Below are 12,227 nucleotides of genomic sequence, written 5' to 3' on the forward strand. Positions count from 1 at the left end.
GTTGCCTGCAGAAGGAAATGGCAACCCACTCGTGTATTCATGCCAGACATAACTTAGTGACTGAACTACAACAGCACCTTCATGTACTTACCCTTATTTAAAAAACAAACAAACAAACAAACAAACTTTAAATTTTATTCTCTAGTGTTAAAAGGGCATATGTTGTTTTCTCCCCCCAAAGATTTATGCTCAGTGCTCCTCTGAAGTTACACATGTGTACACGTGTAGTGGATTATGTCTGTAGATCCCCCTACATTCATCCTGCACCTTTTTCTACCCTGCACTGTGTCCCAGCAAGAAGGTATCTATGACTGACAGCGACTGCCGGTTCTCATGATCCCTAACTGCCCTTTAGATTTGACTAGTGGGAGGCTTCAGCAGCAGATTGGAAGCTGACAAAAGAGAGGCTGGGGTATGTTATTTCCTTGGCTCCCTTCATGCCTGTCTGTGGTTGGCAGTGGCTGTGTTCCTGTGTCTAAGCACACGGGATCTGACAGATTTCCTCTTCCCCACCTTTAATTGTCTCCAGGTTCATTTATCTACTTCCTCTCCTCGCTCTGTAGGCCCAAGGATGATAAAGACTTCCGGGTACTACTAGTTGTAGTGAGCTTCCCTGACTGCTGTCTTTTTCTCTTAATCCTGACCACTAAGCCTTTAAGCAGTCCTTTTCATAAACTCATCAGTTACTCTGAGTTAACCGTCTCTGGCTTCCCTAGTGGCTCAGTGGGAAAGAATCCCCTTGCCAGTGCAGGAGATGCAGGTTCGATCCCTGGGATGGGAAGATATCCTGGAAAAGGACATGGCAACCCATTCCAGTATTCTTGCCTTGGAAATCCCATGGACAGAGGAGCCTGGTGGGCTGCAGTCCCTAGGGTCATAAAACAGTTGGACAAGACACAGTGACTAAACAACAATGACTATCTCTACTCTGCTAGGACAGTATGCGTAGACATACTTTTTCTTGTTCAAGAGAGACAAAAACTGAAAAGTGAGTGAAGAGCAAATCATTATAAAATGAATTTTTAAGTAAACAGAGAAGTTGCTTGTTATAGTCCAGAGAACAGAGACCTTAAAATCAGGCAGACCTGGATTGTTTCAGGCTCCAACACTTCCTGCCTATGGGACCTGAGACAAGTTACTTAATGTCTTTTGTGTCTCAGGATTCTCACATGTAAAGTGGGGATGACAAGTCCTAACAGGACTGTTGTGAGAAGTATTGATAACACACAGGGTACATCTAGCATTTTGTAGGCACTCAATAAATAGAGCTTTTATCACATAGAAATAACTTCTGCCGAAAAGGACACACTCAAGCCACATGTTCTTCTGAGGGAGAGAAAACTATTATGATTTCACAAGTCAGAGAAATAAGAAAATTATGTGCCCATTTTTGCTTTTTTTTTTCCCATAAAGCTTATTATTTAGGTAAATATGCTTTGATTGTATCCACTAATATAGAAAAATGTGTTTGGAGTTTATAAAATTAAATAGCATTATAAGACACCACCTCTCCTCAGGCCATCAGTTCTAAAGTACTTCTGATAAAGGTATAAAACCTTACTAAATAGCATAATTCATCTTAAGACTATAAAAAGAGACACATATATTTATTTTTAAATTTATTTAAAAAGTTTCCTCTAGAAAAACAAACCTCTTGATGAACCTAGAACCTATTATACAGAGTGAAGTGAGTCAGAAAGAGAAAGATAGAATATGATAGATATCATATTCTAATGCACATATACGGAATCTAGAAAAATGGTTCTGAAGAATTTATTTACAGGGCAGCAATGGAGAAACAGACATAGAGAATAGACTTACAGACACAGTGAGAGGGGAGGAGAGGGTGAGATGTATGGAAAGAGTAAATAAAAAAAATTTCCTCTTATGGACATATATGAACTTCTTTAGATAACAATATTGTGTTCTTTTGCTACAAGTATCCCAAAATTCTAACAATTTACTTGGCAGAAATGTTAAAGTTTGATCTATAAAATATACATATGCTATATATATATATTTATTTTATATATTTATAAATATTTATGGATTTATTTTATATATATAAAAATATATATATTTTTTCACATGAGTCCTTAGGATGAGTTCGTTTTTTTGAAATTTTGTAAAAGAGTGGTGGGTCTTTTGAAAAATGTGTATTTGGAGGCTAAATAACACGCTTCTGAATAACCAACAAATCATAGAAGAAATCAAAAAAGAAATCAAAATATGCATAGAAATGAATGAAAATGAAAACACAAAAACCCAAAACCTATGAGACACTGTAAAAGCAGTGCTAAGGGGAAGGTTCATAGCATTACAAGCTTACCTCAAGAAACAAGAAAAAAGTCAAATAAATAACCTAACTCTACATCTAAAGCAACTAGAGAAGGAAGAAATGAAGAACCCCAGGGTTAGTAGAAGGAAAGAAATCTTAAAAATTAGGGCAGAAATAAATGCAAAAGAAACTCAAAACAGAAAACAACAAAGATTTTTTTACTCTTTAATTTTCTCTTTGAAGTTTTCAAAGGACCTATTTTTCCAATTAAAACTTTTTATCATCTGGAAGCTCATTGAGTTAAGTAGTGTCTCAATCAGAACTCTACCTCCTTTGATGTCAGATGTCTTATGTGAATGTATTTCTAGAAAATACCTTATTTGCAATTGGACCTTTGTGTATACCCAAGTGAAATAGTCTTTTCATGAGATCCTTTTAAATATGTGAGCATTTATTAAGTCCTCTTAGAATAGCTGGAAGTAGTACTAATTGTTGCTTTAGAAAAAGCTGTTCTAAATATAGGAAATGACACATTTCTATGCTTCTACAGGTTTAACCTTGAACTTAAGAGCTGCATATGCTTACCAAAACTGACATGTTACTATGGTCTCTTCTCTAGTTATTAGCTTTAAATAGGTAACTGTCAAATATTCAAGGGTACCAGGAAAAGTCATACAAGAAAAGAAATAGAACTTTAGAATATAGAAGAAAAAAGGCCTGAATGTGCTGTGGGAGTAGTTAGTGTTAATCATGCCAGGAAAGAACATATATTGCTGGTTATGCCAAGCAGAATGTGATGGTGTTTGATGTGGGAATTTGAAAAGAAACTGTACTTTTAAGAACATTAGGATATCACAATTTCAGCTTAGATTTTATTGGTTTCTAGCAAAGCCGATCTGTATGATAGTTTTGGAAACAATTGTTTAGGAAATGAGAAAGTTCAGCTTTAAAGGTCAATGGGGAAGAAAAGTGCAGAGCTTTAGGAAGGATATATGTATCATCAACATTGTTTTCTCAACTTTCTTTTTAATGTTGCTTTTAACAAACGTTTTCCACAGTTATGTGTTTATGGAGAGTCTTACACAGAATTTCTTACCTTATATGCATAATCCTTTGTAGGAAACATACTAAATCCAAGAATTATAAATAAAATTGTAGGAGGAGGAATAGTTCAGAAAGAATCAGCTCAGATTACCTTCACAGTCAGGACTTCATTGTTACTACCTCTTGGATTAGGAGTTCCTTTTTGGTGGTTTTATGATGACTTATCCATATTTGTATATGTTTTTAATATAAAGAACTACTTTAATGCATACGAACATCTCCTGATGGTGAGAAGCATTTTTACCAAACTGTTTAACTGAGTTAAGTCCTAGTCCACAAAAAGAACTCAATAATTGTTTGGAATTATTAAATATTAGAAAACTGAATGAATAAAAATTAGGTTTAAGCATAATAATATTTATGTTATATAACTCAGTTACACACATTATTAACTTAATGATGGGAATGGAAAAATAACAATTAGGTTTATAAATAATAGCTGATACTTATTTTGTGCCACTCAGTTATATACATCATAGCAGACTGTGTATTGTTCCTATCCATTATTTTAGGGCTTCCCAGGTGGCCCAGTGGTAAAGAATCTACCTGAAGTGTAGGAGATGTGGGTTTGATCCCTGGGTCAGGAATATTCCCTGGAAAAAGAAATGGCAACCCACTCCAATATTCTTGGCTGGGAAATCCCGTGGACAGAGAAGCCTGGTGGGCTACAGGCCATAGGGTCACAAAAGAGCAGACACGACTTAATGACCAAACAACAACAATTATTTTATAGATCAGCACAAGAACAGCAACTTGTCAGATGATGGGTAGACATCGTAGTTATTGTGTACCAAACAGCATGCATTCGTTTTTCATCAGCATATTTCAGAGTTGGCTGAGATTGTGGATATAGAATTACAGGTTCTGAAGTTTGCTCTGGCTCTGTGGTTTCTACATTCAGAGCCCTCTGCTTCAAATTTGTGTGATATTTTTACTAAGTGAAACCATGGTAACCACTCATCTAGGATTGGGGTTTTCGAAGAGCCGTGTGGGGAGCATTCTGTATAGATCATGGGTTCTGGAATCCAATGACTGTCACTTTCACATTCAGTTTTCTGCCAATTGCTTGATTTATGACCTAGACTTAGTAAATTTCATTGCTTCTCACATTTTCATTTCCCATTTGAAGTACATTTAAAACTATTTTATAAATTTTGGCAAATGCAGTTATTCAAAAAAAAGGACATAAGGCAGATAAATCTGTGAAAAATAATGGGAACATAAGCATATGCAGAATTCCCCAAAGAACCATAGGGAGTTTTTAGCCCCTACCTGGACTGCAGCTGTGACTCATTTATACCTCTTTCACTTACTGTACTGCAGTTGTTGTTGTTTTCTTCAGTTCTATAAATATGTTACAATCTTTCTACCTCAGGGCTTTTACACATGTTATTATCTTTACCTAAAAGCACTCCCCACAGACACATACATATAAACATCAACACAAACATACATAGACACCTTTCTATGTTAGGCTCCTTTTCATGATTTTTTTGCCTAGCATTGTCACTTCTTCAGAGAAAATGTCCCTGATCACTTCATAAAGAAAGACCTTTTTATAATTCTTCATTGTATAACTATGCCTGTATTTTCATAGCATTTCAGACAATTTATATATGTATAACACGAAAAAGCAAGAGGGTTCCAGAAAAACATCTATTTCTGCTTTATTGACTATGCCAAAGCCTTTGACTATGTGGATCACAATAAACTGTGGAAAATTCTGAAAGAGATGGGAGTACCAGACCACCTCACCTGCCTCTTGAGAAACCTTGAAGGTCAGGAAGCAGCAGTTAGAACTGGACATGGACCAACAGACTGGTTCCAAATAGGAAAAGGAGTATGTCAAGGCTGTATATTGTCACCCTGCTTATTTAACTTATATGCAGAGTACATCATGAGAAACGCTCGGCTGGAAGAAGCACAAGCTGGAATCAAGGTTGCTGAGAGAAATATCAATAACCTCAGATATGCAGATGACACCACCCTTATGGCAGAAAGTGAAGAGGAACTAAAAAGCCTCTTGATGAAAGTAAAAGAGGAGAGTGAAAACGTTGGCTTACAGCTCAACATTCAGAAAACTAAGATCATGGCATCAAGTCCCATCACTCCATGGGAAATAGATGGGGAAACAGTGGAAGCAGTGTCAGACTTTATCTTTTTGGGCTCCAAAATCACTGCAGATGGTGATTTTAGCCATGAAATTAAAAGATGCTTACTCCTTGGAAGGAAAGTTATGACCAACCTAGATAGCATATTAAAAAGCAGAGACATTACTTTGACAATAAAGGTCTGTCTAGTCAAGGCCATGGTTTTTCCAGTGGTCATGTATAGATGTAAGAGTTGAACTGTGAAAAAAAACTGAGCACCGAAGAATTGATGCTTTTGAACTGTGGTGTTGGAGAAGACTCTTGAGAGTCCCTTGGACTGCAAAGAGATCCAACCAGTCTATCCTAAAGGAGATCATTTCTGGGTGTTCATTGGAAGGACTGATGTTGAAGCTGAAGCTCCAATACTTTGGCCACCTCATGCAAAGAGTTGAATCATTGGAAAAGACCCTGGTGCTGGCAGGAATTGGGGGCAGGAGGAGAAGGGGATGACAGAGGATGAGATGGCTGGATGGCATCACCGACTCGATGGACATGAGTTTGAGTAAACTCCGGGAGTTGGTGATGGACAGGGAGGCCTGGCGTGCTGGGATTCATGGGGTCGCAGAGAGTCAGACATGACTGAGTGAGTGAACTGAACTGATACATATTGTTTGATTAATTTCTGACATTCTACTTGAGTGAAAGTCCCATGAGGGCAGAAATTACATGTCAACCTTATTCACCACTGTAAACCTAATATCAACATGGAGCCTGCAGAGAGCAAAAACCCAAGTAAAGTCTTTTCCGTGACTAGGTGAATACAGAGATGAATCAAATGATGGAAAATACTGATAGCATTGATGAGCAGTAGTCTCACCCTATACTGGTTTACAAAATAACAATATCTACATGTGTCATGGCCTTCCCAGGTGGTGCTAGTGATAAAGAACCTGGCTGCAAATGCAGGAGACTTAAGAGATGCTGGTTCAATCCCTGAATCAAGACGATTTCCCTGGAGGAGGAAGTGGCAACCCACTCCAGAATTCTTGCCTGGATAATCCCCATGGACAGAGGAGCCTGACAGGCTACAGTCCGTAGGGTTGCAAAGAGGCGGACAGACTGAAGTGACTTAGCATGCACGTGCACGCAGGCACCAGTGTGATTGTCATCTTTAGCTCAACAGTTTTTGAACATACATTCTGGGTTCAGTAGATTAAGGTGACTAATATTATTGTAGAGTCCCCATCAAGGCCATTCTCAGAGGACCAAGGCATTTCTCTCTGTTTCTAATATCTTTACTAGCAACTATCACCATCTTCCAACTGTGTACTACCCCTCCTGCAAAGAATATTTATTCATTTACTTATATGTTCTTCTATGGTAAAAGACAGTTTTCAGCCAGAGCCCAGTAACAAAAACAGATCATTTAGTATTAAATGTCAGTGTTTTCTAAATGAAATAAAATATTAGACCATAATACAAAAGATTCACAGGCATAAAACCTTACTAGGACAGATTTTTCCTGTGCAGTTCCTTGGATGTAGTATTGAAAACTCTAGTCAGTCCTTAACTAAGGGAGACTGTATGATATTTGAGTAGGATTTCAATATGAGTTTTGTAGGCCTTAGGGAATCCCTCTTCAGAAGGGTGTTTTCTTTTCTTACCATTATGGAGTCCCAGAAAGCTAAGTGAAAGAAAGTGAAAGTGTTAGTTGCCAGAGACTGGGTCAGTTTATAATTCTTTCTTGCATCCCTTTCTAGTTCATGCTTTATTTGCACCCTGATAATTATTTGAAACGAATTAAATACATTTTTTAATAAAACAGGAAGATAAAATCCCTACTACTAGGTTTATCTGCATTTCATCTATTCAATCATGTCTTATTTCTGTAGAACCGCTTTCAAAAATTGTCTTTTTTCCCCCAAGATTCTCATTTTTCTCAAAGGGCAGTGCACATTTGTACCTCCGCTTGTCTTTATTTGAATTCATGCATTTAAAAAGTTCTTAGAAATCTGGAGTTAATTCATGAGCTGATTATAAAATAGCTAAAAAGTATTGACCAAAACAAGGTAGGTGGAGTTTAGTTAACTTGTTTGTCTTACAATAAATGTTATAATTACTGTCGTACTGGAAAAGACTCTTGAGAGTCCCTTGGACAGCAAGGAGATCAAACCAGTCAATCCTAAAGGAAATCAACCCTGAATATTCATTGGAAGGACTGATGCTGAGGCTGAAGCTCCAATACTTTGGCTACCTGATGCGAAGAGCTGACTCATTGGAAAAGACCCTGATGCTGGGGAAAATTGAGGGCAAGAGGAGAAGGGGGCAACAGAGGATAAGATGGTTGAAAGCCATCACTGACTCAATGGACATGAGTTTGAGCAAACTCAGGGAGATAGTGAAGGATGGAGAAGGCTGGTGTGCAGCATTTCATGGGGTCACAAAGAGTCAGACATGACTTAGCGACTGAACAATTTATCTATATATCTATCTATCTGTAATATGTGTACACACATACACTAAGTACCTATAACAAGAAAAAACCTAACAGCACATTAGAAAAACCATAAAATCGCTTTCTCATTAAAGAGTTATAATTGGCTGTGAAATATATGAAAACATGTTGAATCTGTTACACAAAGAATAAAACAATTTTTTAGTTTTCTATTTGTTGGCTTTTTATTTTATTCAGAATTAAAACAATGGAGTTGTTTAGAGTTGTCTAGAGTTGGCCAGGAAATTTCATAAGGAAATGGATTCCATCTTGTACTATTTGTGGAAGTGTGAAAAGATAAAGCTTTCAGGGAGATCAGTTTGGCATTATCTATCCAAATGGTAAATATTCATGTTCTTCAAACCAGCAATTGTACATCTAAGTGTTTCCTCTTAGAGAAATACTCAATATGTGCAAAAAAAGGCACATGCCAGGATACTCACAGCAGTATTCCAGGGCTGAGGAATGCCCTGGGATTAACGTGAGGAAGTGAGGAATGATGGGGACAGAGGTGTGCAGGGGCATGGGGTCATTCATTGCTGGGAGCATGCAGTTACAGAGACATCCAGTTATGGAGGCAGAGTCCTATCTAGGGACATTGTTTCTTCTGGCATATCAGTCCTCTGTGAGGGGAGGGGCTGTTACATGGAGTGCAGGAATATTGTCCCTTGATCCCTGCCTATTGACCAATTTTTGTACTAAACAATGTATGCTACCTCTTTCCAACCTCTTGATCACCCATTAGTGTGTTATGCATGTGTTGAAAGGAGGATAAGGTATAAAAAGAAGGGCTCCAGTTAATAATACTAATTTGAATGTCAGTTCATTAGGTTTTATTTCCCTTCTTTAAAACCTAAACAGATTTATCCAAAGACAGTCCAAATTGTTGTCCTCATAACTCCCCAAATGAACTTAAACCTCAGTTTCTTTTTTGCAGGCCCTTTAACAAATAGTGAAAGCTCAAAACTGGAAGAGGAGCTGTTTATTTCTCATAACTGTTTGACAAAAATCTCAAAACACTTCCCCTGAAAATATAGAAACAAAACTAATTCACTTAGTTCTAATCCCCAGGTGGTACTTTTCAATAGTGTTTTCCTGAAACAGCCATCATGAGAATTAAAATTATTTGTTGATTTCTGCTGATAATTTCTTATTATTAAAACTTGCCATTTTGAATTTGCAGGTATGAATATAAGCAAGAGTGAGATAGCAAAAGAAACTTCATTAAAACCGTCTCGGAGATCCTTGCCTTGCCTGGCCCAGAGCTATGCTTACTCAAAGAGCCTGAGCCAGTCTACCTCGCTCTTCCAGTCAGTTGAGAGTGAATCTCAGGACCCCACTTCTGTAACCTCAATCTCTGCTGACAAAGCGGAGCAAGGTGAGCTCTACTTTCTTGTTTAACTTATAAAGAGAAGTGTTTTCCAACCCTCTCTCTCTCTCTCCCTCTTGCCCTCTCTTCCTTTCTTCCACTTAGTATTTATAGTCTTTAGAAAGGAGACTGGCATAGGAAGGGGAACAGTTGCCCCTGCCAATCAGACAAAAGGCCATTCCTTGGCCAGATTGTGTGTTCATCCCTTTATGTCCCTAAAAGTAGCCGATACCATGCAGATATGGACCTACTTTCTGTTGATGGGAGCCAGACCAGCCCCCCAAATCACTGGCTCATTAGCATTCCTAAGTGAGAATTTATAACCAGTAATTAAATATGCCAGCAATAATAAACTTGGTTTCCTTAAAACAAAAGACCCAAAACTTTAAATAATACTGACTGTAAAGCAGTAAAGATTTGAATGCATGAAGATGTGACTGGACAAGTGTTGGCAACCAAAACTACACACAACTGCCTGTTTGAGATGCCATTATGTCTTTAGACAACTCCTTTTCAAAAGAGTTAGGAGTCAAAATACAACCAGACCCATCAGTGGATGGATGGGCTTTTTTTTCCCCATCCATCTCTAAAAGTTTTTATGTTATGAAAACTCATTTCCTTATGATTCCTGAAGCTTGCTTCCTCCTCTAGATAAATGGAAAATTCTGATATTCTCTTTTCAATAGTATTGGGAAAGTACTGCCTATTTTAAATAGTCAGCTTACATCCATAGTCAACAAGGAAAGTGGCTAATTGTTCAAGAGAATCAAAGTGCTAAAATGTAAGATAGATGTCTTTCTCATTTCAAGTCATTAACTTAAAAACATTTCTTCATGTTTGGCAGTCATTAGTTACCACGGTCATTTTTCTAATCATTGTTATGTGTTTAGTCCCCCAAACTACAAAGTCTTTTTGCTGTTGTTCCAGTTAACACTGAGGAAGAGAGAAAAGATTCTGTGCTCAAATGTTCTTTCACCGACCTCAGTGATTTTTGCTTGGGTGAGTTGATTTTTGATATTTTCTTCCTCTTCTCCCCCTCTCCAAAAGTAAACTGTCTTCAAATTTAAAACATTATTTTTTTAAGAAAAAATTTCATGTTTAGTCTTTAACATTCGATGGATGAGAATAAAAGGTTAAAGTAAAGTTAAGGTATATCATGTACAGTTTGAAAATCAAACACAGAAAATTTTAAATGAACAACAACCCTATAACTGAAAAAGGAAAAAATTCTGCTGTTAGTCTTCTGGAAATTTCCTTCATTTCTCTATGAATAAATACATTTATACTACTATGTATAGATTTATCATATTTCAATATTATCTGTTGATATCTTGTGCTAGATGAAGGTTTAGTCCTTTTGTGTAGCCTTTCATTCTTTTCAGTTACATTGCCATTTAAAATTTTAAATCTCTTCAGATTAAATTTGTAACTTTAAATAGTATTTTTTTTAATAAAAAAATGCAATATCACTTCTTTGCCTACAATCCCAAGTTATGGCCTCTGTGCTACTCTTGAATACTTTTAGGGTCAAGGTCAAATAAACTCTCCTTTCCCACCCTCTATCAAATACTCAGTCACGTCACATTATGTTTATTTTGTTGCTTATATCATATCACAAACTTTTGTTAGTTTTATTTTCTTAGATAATCTAAATTTTTTCTCAGGAAAAGAAAAATATTCCTTTTTCTAAATACTTCCATTATATTTCACCTTTTTGTTTTTATATCCTTTATCTCATTCTTCCTTAAGAAATTCTTAAGTGGTGTCCATTGACTTTCATTGAATTACTACATTAATTCCATTTTCTGATTTCCCCACATATTCTTCTTTCTTAATTTTCATTCTAATTTTTTTTCAGAATATATCCTTAAACAACTATCTGTGAATATTGATGTGAGATGCAATCTTTTTAAGTTATTCTATATCTGAGATGACTTCTGTTGTTTCTTACATTTGATTGATATTTCCTTGTTTATAAAATTCTGCATTAAAAATAATTTCCTATGAAATTTGGTGATTAATTCAATGTCATCTAACATCTGTTATTACTGTTAGAAATTCCTTTGTAATTGATTTTTCTTCTCTGTGTACCTTTCTATCATATTTACTTTTTTTGTTATAAAATTATACAACATTATGTTTATATATCTGTGTATGTGTTTTAGTTCCTCCCACTCTAGGGATCATTTGTCCTTTATATTTGTCTTATGCCTCCTTTCCATATCTGTGCTACTTTTTCTACAGTTTATGCACTTTGGTTTTCCTTCTTTTTCTCTTTTGGGAAATCCAGTTAAAAGCCTGACATTTTCTCTCATCTCATGGTTTTGATTTCTACCTCAGTTCAGGAAGATTCCTGGAACTTTTCCTCAAAATCTCTTTTCATTTATGTGTGGGGGGCAGGGTGGGGAATGCAATAGTGTATGTATACTTAGTTTCCAAGACTGTTTTTACTTTTCAGAATGTAACTTTTTCAGAGTATCCTATTATAGTTCATGAATACAGCATCTCTGATCTCTCTAACAACACTTGGCTATTGTCCTAAGTTTTCCTTTGTGTTGTAAATTTTAGTCTGTTTTCCCAGGGATCATTTTTAGCTGTAGAATTTTCTCACATTTCTAGTGATTTTTGGTCCTCTGTTTATGTTTAGGAAAGACTGACTTAAAGCTGGATACAAAGACAAGTCTTAGAAACACAAAGCATCTATGTTACAGTGAGTGGTTAAGGAACTGTTACTTAGATGATCCACCCATGTCAGATTGAGGACTGTACTCTAAAGTACCAATGCCCACATTACTCTCCTATGCTGTGAATTTCTGTAGAGAAATGGTTTCTGTTTGCCTGTTCTATTGTTCTGTTTTCTATTGCCTGTTTCGGTTCTCATCATGTTTTCAC

General features: G+C 36.5%; 1 protein-coding gene across 2 annotated transcripts in view; it reads left to right on the top strand.

The window, feature by feature from the left end:
• The window catches only part of ANO3 (anoctamin 3), a 426,465-nt gene that overhangs the window by 211,092 nt on the left and 203,146 nt on the right, over positions 1-12,227 (top strand). For both annotated transcript variants that reach the window (XM_070472963.1, XM_070472964.1), the window contains exons 2-3: positions 9,150-9,344; positions 10,263-10,334. In XM_070472963.1, coding sequence (XP_070329064.1) covers positions 9,150-9,344; positions 10,263-10,334 — 267 coding nt within the window. The remainder of the gene's footprint in view (positions 1-9,149; positions 9,345-10,262; positions 10,335-12,227) is intronic.

The sequence above is a fragment of the Odocoileus virginianus genome, chromosome 10 (genome assembly GCF_023699985.2).
Source record: "Odocoileus virginianus isolate 20LAN1187 ecotype Illinois chromosome 10, Ovbor_1.2, whole genome shotgun sequence".
In the NCBI taxonomy this organism is placed as follows: Eukaryota; Metazoa; Chordata; class Mammalia; order Artiodactyla; family Cervidae; genus Odocoileus; species Odocoileus virginianus.